Raw genomic sequence first — 26,873 nt, forward strand, 5'->3', positions numbered from 1 at the left:
TCAGCAACATTTTATTAGTTAACCACTTTTTGATATCTCTCACTGAAAATGAGATACATGGGCTCAAATTTGACGATTGGGGTGGCATTCTATTAGAGTGTTTATGGTATTTCTGGAATCTTGGAATTTTGTAACTTTCTATAATTCTTTGGAATTACTGGATATCTGGGAAATTTGGAATCTATAAAATATTTGGAATTTCCGGATAAGGAACTTCTGAGATATTTTGGAACATTGTTTTTTTTTCACAATTTTTTAGGAAATTTTGGATTTTCATGATTTTTTTTAGCCCCCACATAATCTCAAGTTTGAGCTCAATTATTTGGACTCCTTTGAGATATATCAAAAATGTGTCAACTGATAAAATGTTGCTGATATTATGATAAATAATTTATCAGTTGACAGTTTTTTGATATCTTTCAAAAGAAGTGAGAAAAATTGGCTCAATGTTAAAACTTAGAGGGCCCATCTATTACAGGTTTTACGGTATTGAAGTTTGGGTAACTTTGGAAATTTCAGAGATTCAGGTATTTCTGGAAATATTATAATTTCTTGGAGTTATCGAATTTTTCTGAATTTTCTGAAATTTTTGGAATGTTGGAACCTTTGACATTATTGTAATTATATAATTTTGAGACTTTTAGCAATTTTGACACTGTAAGAAATTTGAAAGACAAAATGTTCTCAAAATTGTTCTGTAAAACTATGACATTTCAGAATGTTTTAGATTCTGAAAAATCTGAAAATGACATATTTCCATTCATTTTTCTCCCGACATAGACATATTATCCCTAACAATTTTCAAGAACTCTCACAAAACTAAAAAATTCTCCAGACATAAATTTCTTCAGCTCTCGAAATAAATTCTATAATTTGCATGTCTGAAAATTTATGGGGAGACTTTTTTTTGGGGAATTTTGGCCATTTAAGCTCATTTTTTGACTCCAAACTACTCCAAAATTGTTTTTCCTGAAACAAAAGAAGAAAAAATAATAATTGCCTTGTTATTGTAGGAAATGAGAACGGAAACCTACCCAATTATTATATTTTTCCTTCCCTTTTTTTCCTGGAATTTCCTTTCCATTATTTTTGTTTTCTCATCTAGGTCAATTTATGATACTTCAAAAAAATTATTTTAAATTTTAAAGGCGCATATCTCAAAAACAAAAAAAGCTAGAAAAAATTGGCTAACAGCAAAATTGCTCAGAATAAAAATTTACATTTTTTGTAGTTAACAACATTTTCATAGCTACCGTAGTTTTTGAGAAATGCGCCTTTAAAATTTGTAGGAGTCCCAGACAGCCAGAGCCACCCACTTTTCTGCGTCTCTTGAAAACTTTAAAGACGCCTATCTCAAAAACCAAAAAAGCTAACAAAAATTACTCATTTGCTAAATTGCTCAGCTTAAAATTTTACACATTTTTGTAGTTAGCAACTTTTTGATAGCTACCGTGATTGTCGAGATATGCGCCTTTAAAGTGAGTGTGTGGAGCGCAGAGAAGCGTGACAACGCTAGCTGTCTGCGTCTCTGTCTCAACAACCATAACTGGTATAAAAGAATTGTACAGAACAATACAAAAAAAACCTTAAAATTTACTACATTTCGGCATGAAAATTGTTGATCTAGCGTTTTTAGCACTTGAGATATGAAAGTTTGAAAACAAATTTCAAATTATTTTAAAATTGTTCCATATCCCAAAAACCAAAAAAGCTAGAAAAAATTGACCAAATACAAAATTGCTCAGTATAAAATTTCACATGTTTGTGTAGTTGACAACGTTTTGATAGATATTGTAGTTTTTGAGATATGCGCCTTTAAAGTCCCTCTACTTTTTTTTCTTTCAACCTCTAGCTATGATCCTTTACAGCTACACAATCGACGTTTTCAGATGCCAACCACAACTCCATCTCATCTATCCACAGTATCCTCTTCCCCTCAAAACTCCACGTCATCAATCCCAACGATAGTATCCGGAATCAATTGTGACACCATTGAATATGTCCAAAGATACTCGCCAATCATCCTCACGCAAGTTTTACAGGTTAGTGAAGAAAATGCGCTCTACCGGACTATCCCATTTTTCAGCTATTCTTGGCTTTCCTATCAGTTGGATTAGTGATAAGTGGCCGGGTTGCTCAGCATCATTCATATTTTCATCCGAATGTCAAAAGTTTGCTGAAAGCGTATCATGCGGCACTTTTGATGTATGCTTTTGCTATTGGGACTGCTCAGGTGGGTTGGAATTCAAATTGTCAAATTTTTAAAAATAAAAATTTCAGCTGTATCATGTTTTGACTTCTATGAGCTACGAGAGCTGCGAACTTTTGATTCCGTGTAGATTATGTTTTGGATTTCGGGTAATTGCGACAACTACAACTATTAGTGAGTTTTAGCTACCACATTTCAACAACTACTGTAACTTTTCAAAAAGTTATTAACCACAAAAATACGCGTCATTTTATGCTGAGCAATTTTGCAGTTGGTCAATTTTTTCTAGCTTTTCTGGTTATGCGCCTTTAACGTTCGAAGAGGCGCAGAGAAGTGGGTGGCTCTGGCTTTCTGCGTCCCCTCCAAACTTTAAAGGCGCATATCTCAAAAACCAGCTTAGCTATCAAAAAGTTGTCAACTACAAAAATGTGTAAAATGTTATGCTGAGCAACTTTGCAGTTGACCAAATTTTGCTAGCTTTTTTGGTTATTGAGATATGCGCCTATAAATTGCAGTGTTTTCCCTACTCCTCTTTGCGATTCCATTGGAGCGCACTATCGCCACTCAACATCTTGGAAGAGGCTATGAAAATCGACAGGGCACAATTGGAAAATTCTTCTCGTGGAGTATTGTAAGTTTTTTTTCAAGAAAATCCAAAATTTTCAATTTTCCAGATCCTAATTTCCCTAACAATTTCACTGGCATATCATTACCCGGATTTTTCGAAAAATCGAGTTTGCACTCATTGTATTTACGATCAGAATCAAGTTCTGGTCCCGATGGAGTTGATGGTTTGGTTGGCAGGTCTGGCTACAGTATCCCTTGGGTATACGGTAGTCTTGTGGGTTTTCAATAGGTGCAAGTTGAAGAAGTGAGTTTTGTGGCCTATATCTCAAACACCAAACGAGCTAGCAAATATTGACCAACTGCAAAATTGCTCAACATAAAATTTTACATATTTTCGTAGTTGACAACTTTTTGATAGCTACCGTAGTTCTGGAGATATGCGTCTTTAAAGTTTGCAGGCTGCATGCGCCTCCCCCAAAACGTTAAAGGAGCATATCTCAAAAACTACAGTAGCCATCAAAAAGTTGTAAACTACAAAAATGCGAGAAATATTATGCTGAGCAATTTCCTGATTAACAATTTCTTGTATCTTCGCAAGTTCTCAAGTTATTCCAGGAAAACGTACTCGCTGGCAATCGAGTTCCAAATCAATCAGAATCTTCGAATTCTTCAACTGATACTCCCCTTATCTCTTATCACTTGTTTGTCATTTTTATGGTATTCAATTTGTCCACAATTTCTACCAGTATCTGATGACATCGATCCGGAGAAAAAGCAGTTTCATGAGATGGTGCAGAATGTGAGTTTTTGAAAAAAAAACTGATTTCAAAAATTGTGTGATATCTCAAAAACCAAAAAAGCTAGCAAAAATTGGTGTGCTAAAAACTTGCTCTGCATAAAATTATACACATTTTTGTAGTTGACAACTTTTTGATAGCTACGTTAGTTTGCGAGATATGCGTCTTTAAAGGAAGAGACCCAGAGAAGCGAGACACACCGGCTGTCCGCGTCTTCAATCTTTGAAGGCGCATATCTCAAGAACCAAAACAGCTATCAAAATGTGTAAAATGTTATGCTCTATATTTTTGTAGTTTGCAACTTTTTGATAGCTACAGTTGTTATTGAGCTATGCGCCTTTAAACTTGGCGTTCCCTTTTTCAAACGCCTAGGGGCGCGCCAACTTTTAAGGCGCATATCTCGAAAACCAAGATAGCTATCAAAAATTTATTCACTAACAAAATGTGTAAAATTTCAAGCTCTACATTTTGATACTTTATAATTTTTATCTAGTATCTCAATTTCCCAAGATAATTCTCTTTTTCCAGATCTTCCCCCTCTACACCCTCATCTCCTCAACCCTTTGGCTCCTAATGATGATATCAGAGAAGAAGAAAAAGCGAATCCTAATGGTGCTTCCAGATCTTCGAAAAGACGAAAAAGACGTCTATTTTCAATCTCTAAATGATCAATGGTCCAGAGTCCCAAAAGTTTCCTCATCTCGTTTACAAATTTTGACCGTTTTTTCCACGCCCAGGAGTTCAATGGTTCCTACTTGAATTGGGTCGAGAAAAATCAATAAATCAATAATAATTTTTAATTGAACAGTTTTATGCAACAATTTTCGCATCTTTTCCGCAAAACTGAACGTTCGAAATCTTCTTATTCTGGGAGGAATTCATCGAAATGTCCATCACTTTTTGATTTTGGTCATCAAAAAAGACCAAATGCATATCCAACGACATGTCCACCGGATTCTGCTTGATGTAGATCTGGAAAAAGTTTTCAAAGTCAAGAAATGTGCTCTATTGGACCCACCTTCATTGGCAGCGACTCCAAATTTCCATCGTTATCCACCCAATAAGAGTGGTCCAGGACCATTGCTCCGCCTCCAGAACCTCCATTTTTCGATTTTACGAAAGTCTACAAAATATAAGTATAAGATGTGAAATTTTACGCTCTACATTTTTGTAGTTGACAATTTTTTGATAGCTCTTTTGGTTCTTGACATATGCGCCTTTAAAGTTTAAAGAGCGCCGACATCCGGCGAGTGTCACTTTAAAGGCACATATCTCAAAAACTGCGTTAACTATCAAAAAGTTGTAAACTACAAAAATGTGTCAAATTTTATGCTGAGCAATTTGAAAAAAGTCAATTTCAGCTATCATTTTGGTTTTTGAAGTATCAACCAATTTTTGAAAATAGGTAAAAAAAATGTTCTTCTAATTTTTTTACAAGTTCGAACTTTTATATCTCAAGTACCAAAAACGCGAAAGCAACGAATTTTATACATAAATGTAGGAAATGTTACGCTCTACATTTTTGTAGTTGACAGTTTTTTGATAACTACCGTAGTTTTTGAGGTATGCGCCTTTAAAGTAGGCGCTCTCTTCTAGCGTCTAAAGAACAGGCGCGCAAACTTCAAAGGCGCATATCTCAAAAACTACTGTAGCTATTAAAAAGTTGTCAACTACAAAAATGTAGTATTTGTTATACTCTACAATTTATCAATTGACAATTCTTTTCTAGCTTCTCTACTTTTCGCGTTAGAGCGCACTTACCGAAGAAGTAGCAACGACTTCAGTGGTCATGGTGGTGGTTGAGACCACAGACGACGTCTTCTTCGGAATAGACAACGAGGCACTGGTGTATGGTCCCGACGAGCATACTGTAGTTTCCTAAAAACCCAAAAAATTGAAATTTCGAAAAAAAAATCAATAACCGATTGTTCAGTCGTCAACGATGGACAATCGAAGTCAATGGATTCGGCTTTTCCAGTGATTTTATTAAAAATGCGACGTGGCTTCGTCGAGTTGGTTACGGTACGATCCATTGTTGCTTCGGAGCACTGGATCACTTTTTTGGTTGTTGGGAGTTGTTTCTGGGAAATTTCCGATTCAATTTTTTTTTTTGAGAAATTGAAAAAGTTTAAAGGCGCATATCTTAAAAACCAAAAAAGCTAGCAAGAAGTGTTCAACTACAAAGATATGTAACATTTTATGCTGAGCAATTTTGTAGTTGACAACTTTTCGATAGCTACCGTAGTTTCGGAGATATGCGTCTTTAAAGTTAGCTCGTCTTTTCTCCAAAAAGTACGGTAGCTATCAAAAAATTCTCAATTGCAAAATTGTTCAGCATAAAATTTCCTGTATTTTGGTATAAAAATAGTTTATCTGAGAATTTGAAAAAAAGTTTCTCAAAACTTAATTTTTCTTTCAAAATTCGGTCCATATCTCAAAAAGTACGGTAGCTATCAAAAATTGGTCAACGGCAAAATTGCTCAGCATAAAATTTCCTAAACTTTTGTAAGTGACAACTTTTTGGCTGCTACCGTAGTTTGCGAGATATGCGCCTTTGAGGAGACGCAGGTAGCCAGAGCGTCTCCTCAAAATTTAAAGGCGCATATCTCAAAAACCGCAAAAGCTATCGAGAAGTTGTCAACTACCAAAATATGCCAAATTTTATGCTGAGCAATTTCATATCTCCCTCCACCTTCAACTCTTTCAACGCCTCCATTTTCCGCTCATCTCTAATCAACTTCTCCTCCTTCATCATCTGATTGACGTGCTTGCCACGTTGCAACAGCCCGCGAATCGCACAATCCAAATTGTTCATCGTCTTCACCGTACAATCGCAATTGACACATTCCATTTTTAGGTGCTCTTCTTGCTCTATTTGGGCGCCAAAAAGAGGGGAATCTCTGATGAATAATGGGCAAAATTGATAAAAAAATCCGAATTTTAGAGAATCAAATTTACGTGGATTGGAAAATTATACAAATATAGAATTTTGTATTTAAGTGGGTTAAATTTGTATAAATTAGGAATCAAAAAGGAGTTGCCGAAAATATAGAAATACACAACATGTACATAGTAGGGGGGCAAAACTTTTGGATTTCATAACTTTTAAAAAATTTCAATGAGAAATAGTCCAAAATGCACTAAAAATGCCTTGAAATTCACTAAAAATGGTGCAAAAGGACCAACAATGGTCTAATTTTGGTCATTTTTTGACTATTTTTAATCAATTTTTGGCCATTTTCCGCAAATTTCAAGCCATTTTCAGTGAATTTCAGACAATTTCCCAATGAGAAAGAAGGGTGAGAGAGAAAGAGAGACAGCTACCAAGTGAATGACTACTTTTTTTTTTGATTTCGGGAAGCGATTAGAGTGAGAAAAGAGCAAAAATTGAGGAAAGTGGGAGAAAATAAATATATATCTACAGTAATCAGTAAGGGGTTTCTTTTGATTAGAATTTATCGATTTTTTTGGTTGATTGATTGAGTAGTTGTTGCAAAATGGGTGTTAGAGGTGTCGTCTTTAACGTTGCGCCTTTGAGTGGTCGATGAGCCATTGGAGGGTGATGTCTGGAATCGAAATTTAAATTTGGCGCCATTTATGAACATTTCAGGATGATGGCCTAGAAATCCAAATCCAAGAAAAAAACTAGGTCATCGCCTGCATGGTTTTAAAGAACAGGACGTGACAGTTCCGAATCAATTTTCAGATTTCCAAAATATTGATTTTGGAGCGAGTTATGATCAATTCAAATTTGTACCAAAGATGGGTGGCCTAGGAACCCAAAAATAGGCCACAAGTTTGAAATGCTCATAGATAGCTTTGAAACCAACATTTTCGAAATCCAAAAACCGATTTGGAACTATCGATTCCTGCTCTTTAAAATCATGTACACGATGGCCTAGTTTTTTTTCTAGATTTGGATTTCTAGGCCATCATCTTAAAATTCGAGTATTTTTTTCTTCCAACTCACCAATATTCTCCTTTTCTTTGCAAGAAATCGAATAGCAGCAAATCTCGCGATTCTGAATCGACGACAGATTCATTCTCTCAATCAACTGCCGCTCATCCAATGCTCCAGGCAAATCCTTCTTGTTTCCAAGTACCAAAACCGGAATGGCGTCGAGCTGTGGCTTGTCCAACAGCTGCATCAACTCATTTCTCGACGCTTCCAACTTCTCCTCATCGGCAGCGTCGACCATGAAGACGATGGCGTTGACACCGCGGCAGTAGCGCTCCCACATCGAACGGAATCGCGGTTGGCCTCCAATGTCCCAGAGTTTGATTGTGACGTTGCCTTTTGTGATTTTTCGCATGTTGAATCCCACTGTTGGGATCATGTCTTCGGTGAATTGGCCGCTCTGAAAAAATTATAGTTTTTTTTGAATATAGGTGGTCGAACTTCTATTCTAGGCTATACTCTTGAAAATCTCGCTTTTCGCATGGCCTAGATTTCTCAAAACGTGGGTTTCTAGGCCGCCAAGAATCGGCCAAGGCTAGAGATGGCCTAGATTTGTGAAATTTAGGTTTTCTAGGCCACAGAGAAATGTGATCAAAAATGGCCTAGGATTCTCAAAAGCGGGGTTTCTAGGCCATCAAGAATTTAGATATGGCCTAGGCTTCTAGTTTAGAATTTCTAGAAGTTCTAGAAATTCAAGTTCCCAGGCCACCACAACTCAGAGTGGCTAGATATGGCCAAGGTTTTTCGAAATGTGTGATTTCTAGGCCAACAAGAATTAGTGTAGTCAGAAATGGCCTAGATCTGCGTAATTTTGAGTTTCTAGGCCACCACGAATTTCGAGTTGCGAGATATGGCCTCGGTTTCTCAAATTTGGAGTTTCTAGGCCACCACGAATTTTGAGAAACCTGGAACGGCTAGAGGTAGCCTAGCTTTTTCGAAATGTGTGGTTTCTAGAGCACTAACAATCAGCGTGGCTGAAGATGGCCTAGATTTTTCAAAATTTAGGTTTCTAGGCCACCAGAGTTTAAAGTGGTTAAATATGGCCTAGGATTCTCAAAATTCGAGGTTTCTAGGTCACCAAGACTTAAAGTGGCTAGGGATGGCTTACATTATTCAAAAATTGAAGTTTTTGGGCCACAACGAAGTATAACAGTTAGAAATGGCCTAGATCATTCAAACATTGAGTTTTCTAGGCCATAACGAGGTCAGAAATCGCTCCACAAAATCGCTTCAAAACTCAAAAACTCACCGCAATCACGTTGACAAAAGTGGTCTTTCCGGAATTCTGAAGTCCTACAAGCGTCAGCTCCATCTCCTCCTTCCAGAACAGACTCCGAATCCAGTCCAACACCTTATTCACCATGGCCATCATTTTTGCAATTGGGGGTTAGTGAGGGGGTACCTGAAAAATGGAAATAATTTGGAAGGAGAAAATAAGGAAAAAACGGATCTAAACGGGTGAGTAGGGGAGGCGAGAGAGTGTACAGAGTGTGGAGGGTGCCAGAGAGCACTCCATTTCCTTTTATCCCCTCCCGAAAAGAGAGGGCTATTAATTTTCGATTTTTGGGGAATAGGAAAGGAAGGAAGGAAACTGAAAAAGCGCTTCCAGAAAATATATAAACACATGTTCTCTTATCAGATGATCAGAAAATGGAAAACAAGTCAATAACAGTCGGCGAAAAACACCAAAAAAAATGCATGGTTTTTGTTGATTTCATGAAATTCTATGAGTCATAATTTTGTTGCTGTTTGTGATTTCGAAATTTTTACTTGAAAAAATCTTCAGTTTTCAGTCATTTTGGATCGGAAAATATGATTTTTATACTATTTTCAATCGAAAAATGAGATTTTTAGATCATTTTTAACTAAAATTTATGAATTTTCATGAAATTCCAGTCATTTTATACCGAAAATCGGAAAATTTGAACATTTTTAAGCAAAATCACGAATTTTCGACTGGAAGCACTTTTCCTGTCATTTTGGACCAAATATCATGTTATTACGACGATTTTGAATTGAATTTCAAAATAAATTGCTTAGATTTCGAGCGATTTGAGAAGGAAAAATCAGAATTTTTAGTGAAAAAGTGAAAAATCAACTAGCCAATTTTCACCATTTTTAGCGATTTTTCACACTTTTCAAAGCGATTTATAGCTCAAAAAACACATTTTTCAATTTATTGAAATAGAAAAAACCAAAAAAATCAATAGAAAATTGCGAAATTGGTGTTGGGTCCATTGTTGACAAGTGACAAAGAGCCAGTCGATCGCCGACTTTAAAGGCGCACACAATTTCGCGCGCGGGTCTCGCCGCGAAATCGTTGTGTCGATTTACGGAGCGCGTTGAGTCAGCCGCCTTTTCCACACATTTCAGCGTTTTCAGACGTTGAATGAACGCTTCGGAAGCCGTTCAACGACAACTAAAGGACGACTGGGATAATCGCGAGTTTGAGCAGGTAGGAAATGTCAAAAATTTAGGAAAAATCAGTGGTAAATGGGTCGAAAAATTGATTTTTTGAAGAATTTGAAAAAAAAAATGGTTTTGCCTGTTTTTCGTTTCCTTACTAACAATGACTAATTTCCAGGTTCTTGCCGATAACATCAAGAGCATCGCTAACTTCTTGTCCACCTTTGGTTCGTATTTTTTGCCTTTTCTCTAAAAATTAACCGTTCTTTTCAGAGCTCTCCTGCCGCAGCAAACTAGCCACTCTCAACGATAAAATCAACCTTTTGGAGCGAAAGGTTGAATTTCTAGAAGCCAGAGTCACTAAAGGAGATACTTTGTCCTAAAAATGTCTGCAACCGCTGGTAGAGTCGTCCGTGCCGGTTCTGCCGCCGTTCGTACCGTCGCCCCTCTCAAGTCTAACAATGCCGCCGAGGCTCGTATGTCCGTGCTTCAGGCGTACAAAGAATTGTGAGCGATGAAAATTTATGATTTTTCTAAGTTTTTTGGATTGCAGCCAACGCCTGACCCCAAAATTCTGGTGGGACTTTGGTCTTCACGACATGCCACTCGGTGTCTTCCGCGCTGTCATCAAGAAGCAATTCACCAAGAACGGGCATCTCACCGACGTTCGTGTCGTTGATAGACTTGTCGGGGAGACTAATATGGTAGGTTTTGCCTCAATTTCAGGCCCCATTCCCTCAATTTTAGGCCCCTTTTCCTCAATTTTAGGCTCTTTCGCCTCTAATTCAGGCCTTAAATCCTCTAAAATCTGATTTTCAGCACATGGAATCGATCCGCATGGCGTACTACAACCCAGACCACGTCCGCAACTACCTGTTCGCCGAGAACGTCGAGGCGAAACCCAAGGACTTCCTCTCCAAATTCCTCAACGGAAAAGAATAGATTTCTTCTCTTTTTCCTCTTTTTTTTTAAAATTGTAATTGTAAATTTTTTGTGTTTTTATCATCGAGCTAGACAACCCTTGAGGAATGAATAATTCAGCGAATTCCAACGAATTTTAGAGTTTTTGATTGTCGTTTTTGGTACCTTGCCACCTCATTGACTTTTTAATTTTTCATCAATTTTTCTTTTTTAACCGAATTCCCAGGCTTTTCTAGGTCATGCAACCCCTTCGAACCCTCCAGAAGCTATCTTCTCGCCTCCACTCCACCATTGCCACGTCATCTATTGATGCTAAAGAAGTAGCGAAATTTGGAGACTTATCAGGCGAATGGGCAGATGAGTTGGGCTCTTTTCACGCTCTACACTCTCTGAATCGAATTCGGGTGCCATGGATTGTGGATAATGTGAAAAAAGGAGATACAGTAAGCGATTTTGACTCAGATTCAGGGGTAAAATTCGAATTTTTAGACTTCTAAACGACTGGTCGATGTTGGAAGCGGTGGTGGGCTATTGTCGATTCCGCTGGCCAGAAGTGGCTTTGATGTCACTGGAATCGATGCCACGAAGCAGGCGGTAAGGATTCTGACGTCGTAAGAACTTTGAAAACGTTTTCTGAATAGCTAAAATTGGTCAGAAGCAAGTGAATCTGCCTTTCTGACGTCGTTGGGACTCTTTAAAAGCTATCCAAACAATAAAATTTGCCCTAGGATATTCTATAGAATCCTTCTGACGCCTTCTGGAAGTCGAAAATTCGTTCAACCAACTTTCCGACGTCACCTAGTCTTCTGAATCTTCGCATTTCAACTTGAAGCCTTCTTGACGTCTTCTAGGTCATCTAAAAATTTTTCTAGCGTTTTTTTTCTTTTTGGCGACCAAAAATCTAACTCCATAGGGCTTTTTGCACCTGCTGGAGCTATTATAACGTCTTCTGAAAATTCAGAATCATTCGATTTTTCAAAAAAAATTGGTTCTGGCGTCTTCTGAAAACCTAGAAGCTTGATTTTCTTAAAATTGCATTCTGACGTCTTCAAGATTTCAGAATCTTTCGATCTTTTGAAAAATTCATAGTGACGTCTTCTAGACTTCAGAATTCGAAATGTCTGTCTTCTAAATGCTTCGTGACGTCTTCAGAACATGCTGAATTCTTTCTAACGTCTTCTGAAACTTTCTGACGTCTTCCAGTCATTCTGGGGACTGTTGACGTCTTCTAAAAATTCTGAATCTTTCAAATTCTTTAAAAATTCATTCTGACGTCTTCGAAGTTCCAGAATCTGTCCAGTTTCCAAAAAATCCACTCTGACGTCTTCTGGACTTCAGAATTCGTAAAATGGGGCTCCTAGATGCTCTGTGACGTCTTCAGAACGTGTTAACTCCTTTCTAACGTCTTCTAGGCACTCTAGGCGCTCTTGCCGTCTTCTGAAAATCCAGAATCTTTCGAAATTTCCAAAGCCCCCTTTCTGATTTCTTCTAGACTGTAAAATCCAAAATTCGTCCCCTAGAGATCGACGTCCTCAGGATCCTTCCACGTCTTCCTAGGTTCCCTCGACGTCTTCTATATCTCCAGAACTTCTCTAAAACCAACTTCTGACGTCTTCTAGATCTTCAGAATCTGTCTAAAGAGCTTTTCGACGTCTTCAAGGCATTTTAGGGACCCCTGACGTCTTCTGAACTCGCTTCTGATGTCTTCTAGGCCTCTCCTACGTCTTCTAGAGTTTCAGAATCGTTCGAGGAACGATTTCTGAAGATTTTATGCTTCCAACGTCTCCTAGAACATCCGAACTTCTGTAAAAAGGATTTTTGACGTCTTCTAGTGATTCTCAATATTCCTAACGTCTTCTGAACCCTTCTCTGACGTCTTCTATTAGGTTGGCGGGAAAGTCTTTGTCACTTTTTCAATAGTTTATTTCTCAAAGAAAAAATAACCGAATAATTAATTATATTGTCCATCATTATCAACAACATGTCTCCAACGTTCCCTCAATTTATGGATTCCATTGCGGTAGAATCCAGCCGGGCGTGAGGCAAAGTATTGTTTGAGTGCCGCTTCGACCGCTCCACGGGAATTGAAGCTTCTTCCTTCGAAGGCACGTGTCATATCGCCAAATAACCAATAGTCGGAAGGAGCAAGATCAGGAGAATACGGGGGGTGAGGGAGAACATTCCATCCATATCCCATCAGCTCCTGCTTCACTTGTTTCGAAACATGTGGGCGAGCGTTATCATGTTGATAGTACACTTTCTTGTCTTTCAGGGCCGAACGGTCGACTGCTTTCTTGAGGTTTCGTAGTTGAGTAGTGTAGAGGTCTCCAGTTATTGTTTTGCCCTCGGGCAGAAGTTCCCAGTAGATGGGGCCGTCCACTCCCCACCACACAGAGAGCATAACTTTTTTCGGATGAAGGTCGGGTTTGGGGACATCCTGTGGGCTCTCTCCTTCTCCAACCCACTGGGATTTCCTGTGGTGATTATCGTAGAAGACCCACTTCTCATCTCCGGTTATTAGCCGGTCCAGCCATCGATCGCCCGCGTGGAGAGTGAGAAGAGTAATCGAATCGTCGACTCGGCGGTCAAGGTTGGCTTGAGTCAGGTGATGAGGTATGAATCGACCAAAAAGTTTTCTCATTCCAAGAGACTTCAAACCTTCAAGGACTGTGCTATGGTGAACTCCGAATGTGACAGCTAGTTCACGGCTAGATTGAAATGGATCCGATTGCAATGCGTGCTTCAGCTTGTCCAAATCCAACTCACGGGGTCTCCCAGAGCGATCCTTTTCATCGAGCGAGAAGTCATCTTTTTCGAAACGATGGAACCAATTGCGAATAGTATTGTAGTGAGGGGCATGTGTGTTGTACACATTCTTCAAGAAAGTTTCCGAATCCTTCATCGTGGTGTGAGATAGGAAGAGGTAAATCAAAACATGTCTGATGTGAATAGCAGTGGGAACAAACATATCGTTTCAATTACAGATGAGGAGCAGGGAAGGAGATGGGGACTTGTTTATATGGAAGGTTCTTATCACCTTGTTATTCACTAGAGTCGATATCATACACAGCCTCCATATACGAGAACAGTGATTAAACAAACAGAGTGACAAAGACTTTCCCGCCAACCTAATAGATCTCCAGCATCTTCAGAACGTACGGAATCTCTAAAAACGATTTCTGACGTCTTCTAGACTTCCAGAACGTACTGAAATTTTTCTACCGCTTCTAGAAACTTTCTAACGTCTTCTAGACTTCCAACCTCTTCTGGGCATTCTAGGTAGTCCTGACGTCTTCTGAACCCAATTCTGACGTCTTCTAGCCTTCAGAACCTCTCTAATAACCTCTCCCACGTTTTCTTCTAGGCCTTCAACGTTTTCTTTTCCAGGTCGACGCCGCGCGTCTCTCTCTCCAATCAGCGCCACTTCAACGTTCCCGGATCACCGAACGTCTTCGATTCGAGCACATGAGCGTCGAGAATTTCTGTCAGAAGCCAGAAAATAAATCGGGTAAATATCCGAGAAATCCGGGATTTTTGTATTTTTTTGGGCCAAATTTGGGTCAGGTGTCACATCGCATTAATCAGATCAATTAGGTGGACATCCGGACAAACAGACACGTTTTTTGTAGTTTCGCAATGTTTTCCCAGCTGCCTTGTTTCCATTTTTTTTTCCAAAATTTTGTCTCTTTTCCCATTTAGAGCGCGAGGAGCTCAGTTGGTTAATTGTGCTATGCGACTTTCACTTCTCTAGCCACTCTCTCCATTTCACACACTCTCTCGCCTCTCTCCCCCTGTTTTCCATTTTTGCCGTTGTTGACGTCTTCTTCTTCTCAAAGCTCCGCCCCCATTTTTTCTCTTCTTTCAGAATAAGAGAGCAGGACGACGGACGGAGCAGTAAACTATCGATTTTTGGGGTAAGGCTGCTCGCCGAGCAACAGCAACACAGGCGTTGTGTTTGTGTGTATGCTCAGCCTTTTTTGTCGGCGGAAAAGAGAACTTTTTCTACCCATTTTGGATTTCTTGTTCTGCTGCTAATGTGTGAAAGTTGGTCTGGCCGATTTTTTTCACACGGATTTTCTCTTCCATTTCTTCAAAAGTTGCCTAGAAATTGCTGTGGCCTAGAAAACCACGATTTTAGAGGTTTCTAGGCCATAGAACTCCAGAAGCTAGAAAGCTTCCCAATGGCTTTAAAAACCCCAAGATCTCTAGGTCATAAAATTCAAAAATGGTGGCCTTTTTATTCCTGCTGGCCTAGCTTCCCACGTGGCCAAAAACCCCTATTTTTCTTGGCATAGCTGTTCACGTGACCTAGAACCTCATTTTGGTTCGTCTAGAAGCTCATGGCCTAGCTTTCCAGATGGCCTAGAAAACCTATTTCTTCCTGCTGGCCTAGCTTTTCGCATGGCCTAGGAAACCAATGCTAGCCGTGTGATGGTCTAGAAATCAATCTCTCTATTTCGTCTACTTTCTACAGTAAGCTTTAAGGTGGCCTAGAAAAACCAGCTAGGCCATGAAAGCCAAAACTGGTATTTCTCTCTCTCTCTCTCTCTCTCTCTCTCTCTCTCTCTCTCTCTTTGTGTGTTTGTCCCTCTTTTAAAGGGGAAAGGAAGGGGGGAGAAGGGGGTTTAAAAGAAGAAAAAAAGGGGGAAAGGGGAAAGGGAAAAAGGCATAAAATGGGGGAAAAAAAAAAAGGTAAAGAGAAAAAAAAAAAAAAGACCCTCATGCTCCTTTCTCACCTATCAGGAAGTGGAAGACAGACTATAAAAGGAGTTAATTTGGGGGCAGTTAGTTGGAGAAGAGAAGGTTCTGGAAGCTTCTAGAATCCTCTAGATCCTTGAAGCGTCATAACGTCTTCTGGGGTCGTCTGGGCGCTTCTGAAATCTTCAGAGTCCTTCTGGATGCTTCTGGAAGGGTCAAGAACTTCCTAGAATCCTCTGGATCTCTTCTAGAAGGTTTCTAGCTCATCCGAACGTCATCTGATGCCTTCTAGTAGGCTTCTAGAACGTTCCCAGCTATCTGATTTTCTTCTGAAGCCTCATAACGTCTTCTGGGTTCGTCTAGCCAGTTTTGAACCTTCTAGAATATTCTAGATCCTTCTGGATGCTTCCAAAACGTTGCAAGCTCTCCGAATGTCTTCTAGAGGCTTCTGGAAGGCTAGCGAAGCTTCTGGAACCTTCTCAGCTATCTGAGTTTCTTCTGAATCGTCCAGAAGTTTCTAGAATCTTTAAGATCCTCCTGGAGGTTTCTAGCCTTCCTAAGATCTTCAAGAGGCTTCTAGAAGTTTCTAGAAATTTCTAAGTCTTCTGGAGCGTTAGAATTCTCTTCTGGATTCGCCCCAGGTCTTGAAATTCTTCCTGAGGTCCTTTGGAAAGTTCTAGAACCTCCAAAATCCTGTTGAATACTTCCAAGTGCTATATGGAATGATTCTGGAGATCCTTCTAGAATCTCCAGAATCCCATAGAAGCTGTTCGAAAATGAATTCTTGAGATCCCACTTTCCCTTCCTCTCCGACGTCTTCTACCTCTTCAGAATTCATAAGAAGACGAAGACGTCCTCTGTTCTCTATTCTCCTTGAGACAAGACGGAAACATCTCAATTAATCTTCTTTTTCTCTTCTCCTGTTTTCCCTCGGAATTTTTCGTTATTTTCGATTTTCCAGAAACTTCTAGAACGTCTTCCTTCGATTCTCCATTAGGCGCTCTCACGCCTTCAGGCTTTTCATCGATTTTCTCGGCCTGCTCTATCCGATGTGTGCATGAGAAGCCCCCATTCCAAAACTCTGCGTCTCTCTCCCTCCCCCTCTCTTTCTCTCGCTGTCTCTCCTTACCGTTCGCCGCGCATCTCTCGCACTCTCTCCTCTCCACACACTCTCTCCCCTCTCGCCCAGTGTGTCCATTTTGGACGCGCGCACGCCGACCGCCTCAGCAGAGAGAGAGAAAACGGGAAAATTTCTCTCTATTTTCACTCACCACACTAGGACCCCCGCTCACACGCATCTCTAGACCCCCTATTTCGTCGGGATGTTTGTCATCATCATGTCTGTGTTTGCCACGTGTCTAGCGATTTTTGTGTGAACCGGATGATGACACGTGTAGGTAGCCTAGAAATTAGGGATTTTAGGATTCCAGGCCATCGCTATTTTTTGTATTTAAGACTCAAAAATAGTGGTTTTCAGCCAAGTTAGGTCAATTTAAAGTTGGTGACCTAAAAGTCCAAAAGTTTGGATTTCTAGGCCATGGATTTTTTCTAGCGCCGCCCTGGAGGATCTAGAACGCCCCATGGCCTAGAAATCTGCACTAGATGGCCTGGGATTCTTTAATTTGGAAAGTTAGGTCAAGCTCAAAAGCTAGCCTATGGAATCTGTAGATTCATTTTCTGGTGGCCTAGAATTTGAATTGGATGGCCTAGCTCCTCATCCTCTGGCTTTTTCTTAGTGGCCTAGGTTTCCACCTGTGCATGGCCTAGAATTCTCTACTTTTGGCTTGAATGGCCTAACTTTTTCCTGGTGGCCTAGATTTCCATCTGAATGGCCTAGAATTCACTACTCTATCAGCTACAGTATCCTAGGTCTCAATCCACGTGGCAAAATGCTCCAGAATTTTCTGAATTTTCTAGATCTGAATTTTTGTTTACGACCCTATTTCCGTAATTCCACGTCACCCCTCTCTCTCTCTCTCTCTCTCTCTCTCTCTCTCTCTCTCTCTCACCCTTCAAAACTATTTAGGTCTGGAAATCGATACACAAAAATGTTGTGTCAAAAATCACATGATCAAATCGGAAACACAAAAATTTGACCCAAATTTTTTGTATTTCGCAATAAATTTTTTTTTCGATTTTTCGAAAAAAAATTTTTTTTCGATATTTGGGTCAAAATTCGAATTTTCTGTCAATTTTCCAAAGCATTTTTTTCAATTTTTAGGTCAAAATTCGTGAAAAAGTTTTTTTGAAATTCCCAAAAATTTGAATTCCCGGGCTCAAAATGTCTCTTTCAGCATTCGATGGAGTCGTCGCTTCTGAAATCGTCGAGCACGTCGCCGACCTGCCGGGATTCATTGGGTCGCTGGCCGAGCTAGCTCGTCCCGGAGCGCCGATTTTCATCACGACGATAAATAGGACATGGGCTAGTAAAGTGGCGGCGATTTGGTTGGCTGAGGTGCGGCGTTTTCTGCTTTTGAACTTGAAAATTCCCATGTTTCTAGTCGAAATTGGCTGAAAATCGCCAAAAAATCGGTTCGGATTGGAGCGCGTTTGTGCTAATTTCGTCGAATTTTCAAAAATTAATTCTGGAAATCGCTGAAAAATGCGGTTTCAGAGGGATTTAAAAGCTATTTTTAGTGCAAATTTCGATTTTTATCGATTTTTGAAGAGCTGAGATATCGAATTTTCTGCTGAAAATCGGCTGAAAATCGCAGAAATCCAATATTATCGATTTTTCCAATTTCCAGAACATTCTAAAAATCGTGCCTCCCGGAGTGCATGACTGGGAGAAGTTCATCACACCTGCCGAACTGACCGCCCATCTCGAAGACGCCGGTTGTCGAGTGACGGCGATCCATGGGCTCATGTTCCACCCCATCGGAAATCACTGGACGTGGATCGAGTCGACACAGTGCAATTACGCTCTGTTGGCTGTGAAGAAATAGGCTTAATTGGCTCTCAATTAGCTTAAATTACCCTTTAATTAGGATTCGCCACGTGGCAGAGCCTTTTTTGATTAGTCTAGATTGCCCTATTCTCCTGTGATTACTGGTATTTTTTTGATTTTTTTAAATTTGAAAAAAAATATTTTTCCTGTTTTTGACCTACTTTTCATTCAAGCCCGGGTTGTTCTTCCGTCTACCCGCTGAATATTTTCGTCTATTTTTTCTCTGCGTCTCTTTTTTTAAACTCTCTTCAATTGGAAAATATCGTCAGATTCTTATTTCTTGTCGATTTTTCACCTAGTTTTTTTAAAAACACAATTTCAGCTGGATCTTTCAGCCATTTTTCTCTAAATTGCTTTCGATTTTTCGAATTTTTCACTCAATTTTCCACTATTTTCTCGAATTTAAGTAGGATATTTTCGCCATTTTTTTCCGATTGTTTTTTTCTAAATTTCCGCAAATTTTTTTGAGTTTTCATCGTTTTGAACACAATTTTCACCTTATTTTTCCACCCAATTTCATCGATTTTTTCCCCATTTTTCACCCGATTTCTGTTATTTTCGCTTCTCTGCGTCTCCGGTTTTTTCGCTCTCTCGATTTTTCTCGAATTCTCAAATTTTCAGAGACTCCGCCCCCTTCAAACAACCCGAAAGCCCGGAAAAAATGGATGAGGAATACGATGCCATCGTTCTCGGAACCGGACTCAAGGTGAGGTAGAGACGAAAAATCCATGTGTCAAGAAGTTTTGAGAGCCGTCTGACCTAGAAAATCAGTAGAAAATCTGAAAAAAGGCGAAAAAAAAATGCCACGTGGTAAGTCTCCTGGAGCGTTTTGGGTCGATTTACGGTGCTCAGAAGCCAATTAGGCCAACTGATAGCTTTCTAGAAGCTTCAGACATCTCCTGAGTGAAATCTGTGAAAATGCCACGTGGCAAGCCGATCTATGAGGCTCTGAAGCCAATTTCGGTATCTAGAAGCTTCAGAGACGCTTTCTGACTCTATTTGGCACAGAAACTGAGAAAATGGGAGCTTCTTATCACTTAGTTTAGCTAAAATAGGCTCTGCCTTTTTTTCTGTGATCGCTGAGAAAAAAGAAAAAATTCCACGTGGCGAAAAGCTCCTGGAGCTAGGCTCCGCCCCTTTTAGCTAGCTAACTAAATCCTCATTTTCCAGGAGTGCATCATCTCGGGAATGCTGTCCGTCTCGGGAAAGAAGGTCCTGCACATCGACCGAAACAACTACTACGGTGGCGAGTCGGCGTCGTTGACCCCGTTGGAGCAACTGTACGAGAAGTTCCACGGACCATCGGCCAAGCCTCAACCGGAGATGGGCCGCGGTCGTGACTGGAACGTCGACCTGATTCCAAAGTTCTTGATGGCCAACGGACCACTCGTCAAGTTGCTCATCCATACCGGTGTTACCCGTTACTTGGAGTTCAAGTCAATCGAAGCGTCGTTTGTGGTGAAGGGAGGAAAGATCTACAAGGTGCCAGCCGATGAGATGGAAGCTCTCGCCACCTCTCTGATGGGAATGTTCGAGAAGCGTCGCTTCAAGAAGTTCCTCGTCTGGGTTCAACAATTCGATGAGAACAACGAGGCCACGTGGCAAGGACTTGATCCACACAACCAAACAATGCAACAGGTGTACGAGAAGTTTGGACTGGATGAGAATACCGCTGACTTCACTGGACACGCCTTGGCTCTCTACAGGGATGATGAGCATAAGAATCAGCCATTCGCTCCGGCTGTTGAGAAGATTCGCTTGTATTCGGACTCGCTGGCTCGCTATGGAAAGAGTCCATACTTGTATCCACTCTATGGACTTGGAGAGCTTCCACAGGGATTCGCAAGATTGTCTGCCATCTATGGAGGAACTTATATGCTTGATAAGCCTGTGGATGAGATTGTTATCGAGAATGGAAAGGCGATTGGTGTCAAGTGTGGTGAGGAGATTGTCCGCGGAAAGCAGATCTATTGCGATCCGTCGTACGCCAAGGATCGGGTTAAGAAGACAGGACAGGTGGTTCGCGCGATCTGTCTGTTGAATCATCCGATTCCGAATACCAACGACGCTCAGTCGTGCCAGATTATCATTCCACAGAAGCAAGTTGGACGTCATTATGGTTAGTTTGCAAGATTGCTCGTTTTCTAGTGGGTCTGATAGAGCGCGCTTGCATTAATTTTTCCTCAAAAATCAGAAAAAAAAATCAGTATCTAGCTATCGCATGATCTAGCTGCCTTGTACCTAAAAATCCACTTTTCCAGCGAAAAAATGCGTAAATTTTTGACAAATTCAAATTTCGCGCTCAAAATTCAAACGGTGATTATCAATGGAGCGCGATTGCAAGGGATACGGGGATTTCTGAGACCCCGGGAATTCCGGGGAAAAAAACTCCGGTGAAAAGTGGGCGGAGTCGAGCCGGGGGCGGAGCCTAAATTGTAACCCTGGCACGGTTTTGCCGCTTCTAGAAACATCGATTTTCGTTATTTCTTGGGGTGAAAAAGCAACAATTACAGTAAAATCAACGAGAAACCATGAATTTCTAGCTTGAAATCTTGAAAATCCACTTTTCCAGCGAAAAAATCAATAAAATTCGAAAAAAGTTGAAAATTTCAAATTTCGCGCTCAAATTTCAAGTGGTGATTATCGATTGAGCGCGATTGCTAGAGATATCAATATAGCAAATTTTCAGACATCTACATCTCATGCTGCTCGAACACCAACATGGTCACCCCGAAGGGATGGTACTTGGCAATGGTCTCCACCACTGTGGAAACCGCCAATCCAGAGGCCGAAGTGCTTCCAGGCCTTCAACTCCTCGGCCCAATCGCCGAGAAGTTCATTCAGATTTCCGACGTATATGAGCCCACCGACCTCGGAGCCGACTCCCAAATCTTCATCTCTCGCTCCTACGACGCTACCACTCACTTTGAGACCACTTGCAAGGTAAGACGCTGGTCTAGAAATGCTTAAATTGAGTTTTCTCTTCCAGGACGTCCTCGACATGTTCCAACGCGGCACCACCAAGGAATTCGACTTCACCAACATCACCCACTTGTCGCTGAACGACCAGGAATGAGCAATACCCCATTTCTAATTGCTTCTGATATGCTGCTTTTGCTGTCTACGTCTCTGTCTCTAATTTATTGTATTGTTCTCTCGTTTCTCTCCTCTTCTTTTTCAGTCTCTATCCTCATGTGATACCCTGAGATATACTCTATTCGCGCACCCCTTCCCTTTGTATTTTAACTTTTCCACCAACCACCCAAAAAAATCGCTTTTCTATATATAAACTGTCTTTTTCGAAAAGATAATTTTCCCAAAAATAAAGAGATCCGACCCAAATAATAAGCAATAAATGGGGAAAACGGAATTTGATGACATTTAAAACTAGGAGAAGAAGTAAGATATAGAATTCTTTGGGACATAAAATCACAAGGCGGGAGAGTATCATATATATTTCCACGTGGGGGCGATATTTAGGACATCAGAAGAGCGTCGAGATGATCGTCGACGCGTTGGAGCATCTTTTTGTACAGGTCCTCCATATTCTCCAGAAGCGACGTCTTCAGACCGAACTGCAGCGATTCGTCCTTGGCGAGGAGAGCACGAGTGACGACGGCGTACGTTTCGCAGTCGTTGCGGAATGCCTGGAATTCAGATTTTTCTGATTTTCGGAGAAAATCTCATTTTGTAGCGAAAAATCCACTTTTCCAGCGAAAAATATTGAAAAATTCAAATTTCGCGCTAAAATTTCAGCGGTAATTCTCAATGGAGCGCGATTGCACGGGATACGTGGATTTGTCAGAAATGTTCTAGAAGTATTGAATTTAGCTGCTTTGGGGTGAAAAATGCGAAAAATTTGGGAAAATTGACAAAATATCATGAATTTCTAGCAGGAAAAACGCGAAAAACTGCCAAAAGTTTAAATTTTTCAGGAAAACACTTCGAAAAAGGGGCGGAGTCTAAAATTTTCGATTTTCGCCTTTAAAAAGTGCGAAAAAGTGACCTACCGTCTCAAATTTCTTCTTCTGAATATGGAACCGCATCATTTTATCCTCATTGAGTCTGGCGAGCTTCTCCTCGCGTTCTCGAGCTTTCAGCTCATCGGATCCATCCTCATCTGGAGCCATTGAGGAGAGGCGGAGCGTTGAGAAATCATCTGAAAAAATTAGAGTTTGGGCCAAAAGGGGGCGTGGCTTAGCTACCTCCTCCATCCTCCTTCTTCACTGGTGGCTCATAACGGACCGTGGATAAAAGTGCCGATTGGAAGGCTTTCAAATGGCCGAACATTCTGGAAAATTTTCAAAATTAGGAGATATTTAGGCCAAAAACTCAAAATTTCTCACTTATTAGTAGTCGGATACTCGTTCATCGTCGGCTGCTTGACTGCCGGTAAGGCGTTGGAAACGGCGGGCGGAGTCTCCTGCTCGACAGGCACCGCTAGAGACGCAGGCATCAGAATTTCGATTTTGCCCACTTGACGTGGCACGAAGGCTGGCTGAGAAGGCGTTGCTGGGGTAACCACCGCGGCAGGTGATGCGATTAGTTGTGGAGCCACCACTTGAGCTGGTGGAGGAGCTGGAGGAGGAGTTGAGCTGGAAAATACGTGGATTTCGTTATTGTCTATAGGGCGCGTTTGCATTTTCCGGTACTTTGAAATTTGAAAAATCACAGAAGGCTTTTTTTCTGAGAAAAGTGACTGATTCAGCGCTAATTTTCCGATTTTTCCCCAATTTTTTGAATTTTCAAAAATCGACAAAAATTTTCGAATTTTTAGCCTAAAAATCCCACAAAAATTAAACTTTTTCGAGATTTTCAGGTTTTTCCAAGATAAAAACAAAAAATTTCAGCAAAAAATATCGAGAAAATTTCGTAAAGAACTGCGCAAGACTTGAAAAATTCAAATTTCGCGCTCAAATTTCAGGTGATGATTTTCAATGGAGCGCGCTTGCGCGGCAAAAAACGTAATATTTCAGAATTTCGGCTCGTTCGAGCTACTTTCGCGTTTAAGTTTAGTTTTTCGCTGAAACATAGATTCTAGAGATGCCAGCGATCATTTTTATACTAAGAAATCAGAATTTTGTTCACAAAATCCCACTAAATTCACATAAATAAATTTGTTATCTACAGTATCAGTTTTCGCTCCGTCTCCGAGATTTTCAGGTGTCACTTTTTTAATCCGACAATAGAAACATCGATTTTCGTTGTTTTGGGATGAAAAAAAGCGAGAAATTCAGGGAAATGAACGAAAATTCATGAATTTGCAGCTGGAAAACTGAAAAATTGCCCAAAAATCTTGATTTTTCGGAGAAAATTCGGTATTTTTGGGGAAAAAATTTGAAGTTTCGGAAAAAAAGTAAATCGCCTGGAAACTTCAACTTAAAATAGAATAGTTGAAAAAATCGTAAATTTCTACCAAGAATATCTTTAAAAATCTCCTGAAAATCTGTAAAATTTCAAATTTCGCGCCATTTACCTCTCCTGTTTCGCTGGTTGAACCGGTGTAACCGGCTCTCTAACAATAATTTTCGGCGGCTCCTCGACCTCCAGTGGCACCGAATAGGCCACTTTCTGTTGATAATCTTCTGCCACGTGTTGTGGTGGGCTCTCGACTTGTAAATCCAAAGTGGGCGGGGCGATAAAGGCCTCCTTCTTCGCTTCTGGAGTCTTTTCAGGAGTCTTTTCCGGCGTTTTCGGTGGAAGTGGTATCTGTGGAATCACTTTTTTCTTCGCTTTCTCTGCTTTCTCCGCCTTTTCAGATCTCTCCGAAGTCACTGATTCCCTGCGACGCTTCTTATTCTCCTCCTTTTTCTCAACCGCGGCTCTTGAAGAATTTCTAGAAGTATTTCTGGACGAGAACACGCCATCTTCTCCAGAAGACTCTCCAGACGACTTCTCCGACGCTGAGCTTCTGCTACTCTCGCTTCTAGAACGACTTCTGGACACTCTTGACGTCTTCGAGCGGCTCTTCCGAGCCTTCTTCTCTTCTGGAGACTTGGATCTTGATGGGGAGCGACTCGGGCTTCTGGAGACACTTCTAGATTGGCTTCTAGATTCTGAACGTCTTGGGCTTCGACTTCTGGAGCGACGACGTTGTACCGGTGGTGACGTGGATCGTTTCGATGACGATTCATCTGAATCCGATCGTTGACGTCTTCTTTTTCCGGATCCACGGAGTTGTTTGGCTCGCTGATAGGCACAATAACGACGTATGTCTCGGAACCAGGTCAACTCGCAACGACAGCCAAGGAACTCGCGGTCCGAGTAGCTGAAAATGTGCTCCATTGCGAAAATTTGAGGGAAAACGGGATTTTTATTATATAAAATGGGTGAAAAAAATGAAAATTTTCCGGACTAAAAAATTTTTTTTTGAATTTTTCAAAATTTTCAAATTTCTCAAAAACTCAATTTTTAGATTTTTAGAATTAGAAAAATTACATTTTTCGGATTTTTCGAAAATTTGACAAATCGAGTTTTTCTAGTTTTGAAAACACCAAAAATTCGAAAAATTCCTCTATTTTAAAAGCTAAAAATCCCGTTTTCAGCTCATTTTTTTGAGAAATTTAGCTGAAAATTCAAATATCCAAAGTTTAAAAAAATCGAAAAATTTAAATTTTTTAAAAATTCTAAAAAGCCGAAAATTCTGAGAATTTTTTTGATTTCACTAAATTTTTCGAATTTTCGAGAGAAAAATTTAAAAATTCGGTTTTTTTGAAAATTTCAAAAATCGATTTTTTAATGATTTTCACATGATTTTCAGCCAAAATTTCTGAAAAATTCAAGAAATCTCTCCCCAGAGCACACTTACGTCTCCATAAAAATCTTGGCCTCATCTCGCTTCTCAAATCGCACAGCCACAAATAATTTCGACTTATCTTGCGCTTGTTTCACAAAATCGAACGAGATTTTGCCGACTTTCTGACCGATATACTCCCTGAAAGGGGGCATAATTAGGCAATTAAACAAATTTTATTAAAAATCAAAAAATGCGAAAATCCCAACATTGCTCATCCATAAAATCCCGTTGTTAATCTTGTCCGGCGAGTAAAAAATCCGAAAAATCATCCAAAATAAAATTTTTTGACAGAGAAAAAAAAACAGAAAGAGAGTAATTAGAGAACCTGAAGAGTGAAAATTTAAAAACTGCAAAAAAAATTTTTTTTTGAAAATTTTTTTTCGCAAATTCGGTCTACTGTACACTTACTGTATCTCTTCAGTGGTGACGTCACCATGAAGCCCGCGAATAAAAATTGTGTGCTTCGACTGTGGGACGTCGATCTCATTGACACGTGGCATATTGTGATAGCTATTACTGTTACTGTTGCCATATTGGTTACTGTAGTTGTTGCTGCCGTTACTGTAGCCACCATTATTGTAGTTATTTTGACGGAAGCCACCGCCGTTTCCACGGTTATTATAACCACCTCCGTAGGACATAATCGCCGCTGAAACAGGGAAAAATCGATTTTTTCTTCACATAAAAATTGATTTTTTCAGCAAAAAATCGATAAATTCAAGCCAGAATAGCGAATATTCATTATATAAATTCCCATATTTTTAGCAAGCAGAACGAATAATACTATGTAAACTGAATGATAATACCAATAGCAAGAATAGTAGAAGAGAGAGAGACGCAGACACAAAAGGCCAACGCTTCAAAACGAGGAGGCGAGAGAGTGGGAGAAGAGAGGAGGGATTAGAGAGAAGAGAGATGAGAAGCGGTGGATGGAAATATTAGGTTTAATTCTCGCTCCATTTAGTAATGAGAGGCGCTCAAACGGCGAGAAATTCAAGAAAATGCGTAGAATATGCTATTCGCTGCGAGACCCTAGCGTTGTTGGTGAGCATGTTCCTTTAAAATACGGTAATTAAAGAAACTTTTTTTTTGGCTGTCGTTTTTTATATGATTTTGCTGAAAATTTAAAAAACAAAATGAGCTGAAAATTTTAATATTGATTTTATTTGGCTTTTCTTGAAGAAAAATGAGCTAGAAAATCGCAAAAATCGCGATAAAAAAGCTCCGAAAATGATATTTTGGAGAGCTGAAGTATTGTGGTCCTGAGGTTCGCCCTTAAACGTTCTAGGAATTGTTAAGCTGTTGTAATTTCGTAAATTCCAAAAAGACATTTTTTAAATCGAGATTTCTTAATTTTCAATTTTTCACTTTCAATAAATTTTTGAATCTTAAAAATTTTCAAAAAATGTGTTTCAAAATGTCCAGAATTACAAAAACTTCATTAGTCATTAGTCATTCGAGGTTCTCGCAACTCAAAATTTTATAAAAATTCGGAAAAAGAAAAATTCATATCGCAAATTTAAAAAATACTAGTCTAAAAAATTCTAGAAAATTTTCCGAATTTTGAAATCGAG

At 39.9% G+C, this 26,873-nt stretch overlaps 8 protein-coding genes across 8 annotated transcripts; 5 read left to right on the forward strand and 3 right to left on the reverse strand.

The window, feature by feature from the left end:
* Positions 1-1,889: 1,889 nt before the first annotated feature.
* On the forward strand, positions 1,890-4,332 carry CBG21509 (the record flags this gene model as incomplete). Its single annotated transcript, XM_045244857.1, has 6 exons — positions 1,890-2,042; positions 2,087-2,233; positions 2,760-2,840; positions 2,884-3,080; positions 3,392-3,575; positions 4,102-4,332. The coding sequence occupies 6 exons, from the start codon at positions 1,890-1,892 to the stop codon at positions 4,330-4,332; spliced, it is 993 nt and encodes a 330-aa protein (XP_045097324.1).
* Positions 4,333-4,383: 51 nt separating this feature from the next.
* Positions 4,384-6,424, reverse strand: CBG21510 (the record flags this gene model as incomplete). The annotated part of the gene is made up of 4 exons (XM_045244858.1): positions 4,384-4,545; positions 5,335-5,451; positions 5,496-5,654; positions 6,266-6,424. 4 exons carry the CDS (start codon positions 6,422-6,424, stop codon positions 4,384-4,386), a joined length of 597 nt encoding a protein of 198 aa, XP_045097325.1.
* A 668-nt stretch (positions 6,425-7,092) lies between these two features.
* On the reverse strand, positions 7,093-8,903 carry Cbr-arl-8 (the record flags this gene model as incomplete). Its single annotated transcript, XM_002632561.1, has 3 exons — positions 7,093-7,139; positions 7,544-7,931; positions 8,781-8,903. The coding sequence occupies 3 exons, from the start codon at positions 8,901-8,903 to the stop codon at positions 7,093-7,095; spliced, it is 558 nt and encodes a 185-aa protein (XP_002632607.1).
* Positions 8,904-9,920: 1,017 nt separating this feature from the next.
* On the forward strand, positions 9,921-10,190 carry CBG26242 (the record flags this gene model as incomplete). The annotated part of the gene is made up of 2 exons (XM_045244859.1): positions 9,921-9,986; positions 10,116-10,190. 2 exons carry the CDS (start codon positions 9,921-9,923, stop codon positions 10,188-10,190), a joined length of 141 nt encoding a protein of 46 aa, XP_045100451.1.
* Positions 10,191-10,322: 132 nt separating this feature from the next.
* On the forward strand, positions 10,323-10,879 carry Cbr-nuo-3 (the record flags this gene model as incomplete). Its single annotated transcript, XM_002632562.1, has 3 exons — positions 10,323-10,444; positions 10,491-10,641; positions 10,757-10,879. The coding sequence occupies 3 exons, from the start codon at positions 10,323-10,325 to the stop codon at positions 10,877-10,879; spliced, it is 396 nt and encodes a 131-aa protein (XP_002632608.1).
* A 218-nt stretch (positions 10,880-11,097) lies between these two features.
* Cbr-coq-3 lies at positions 11,098-18,501 on the forward strand (the record flags this gene model as incomplete). The annotated part of the gene is made up of 5 exons (XM_002632563.2): positions 11,098-11,301; positions 11,348-11,452; positions 14,246-14,366; positions 17,851-18,011; positions 18,304-18,501. The coding sequence occupies 5 exons, from the start codon at positions 11,098-11,100 to the stop codon at positions 18,499-18,501; spliced, it is 789 nt and encodes a 262-aa protein (XP_002632609.2).
* A 663-nt stretch (positions 18,502-19,164) lies between these two features.
* Cbr-gdi-1 lies at positions 19,165-21,579 on the forward strand (the record flags this gene model as incomplete). The annotated part of the gene is made up of 4 exons (XM_002632564.1): positions 19,165-19,209; positions 19,674-20,622; positions 21,193-21,446; positions 21,493-21,579. 4 exons carry the CDS (start codon positions 19,165-19,167, stop codon positions 21,577-21,579), a joined length of 1,335 nt encoding a protein of 444 aa, XP_002632610.1.
* Positions 21,580-21,979: 400 nt separating this feature from the next.
* CBG21517 lies at positions 21,980-25,940 on the reverse strand (the record flags this gene model as incomplete). Its single annotated transcript, XM_045244861.1, has 7 exons — positions 21,980-22,150; positions 22,514-22,662; positions 22,709-22,794; positions 22,850-23,098; positions 23,980-24,771; positions 25,312-25,437; positions 25,708-25,940. 7 exons carry the CDS (start codon positions 25,938-25,940, stop codon positions 21,980-21,982), a joined length of 1,806 nt encoding a protein of 601 aa, XP_045097326.1.
* Between the last annotated feature and the right edge of the window lie 933 nt (positions 25,941-26,873).

The sequence above is a fragment of the Caenorhabditis briggsae genome (assembly GCF_000004555.2).
Source record: "Caenorhabditis briggsae complete genome, chrIV, whole genome shotgun sequence".
Lineage (NCBI taxonomy): Eukaryota > Metazoa > Nematoda > Chromadorea > Rhabditida > Rhabditidae > Caenorhabditis > Caenorhabditis briggsae.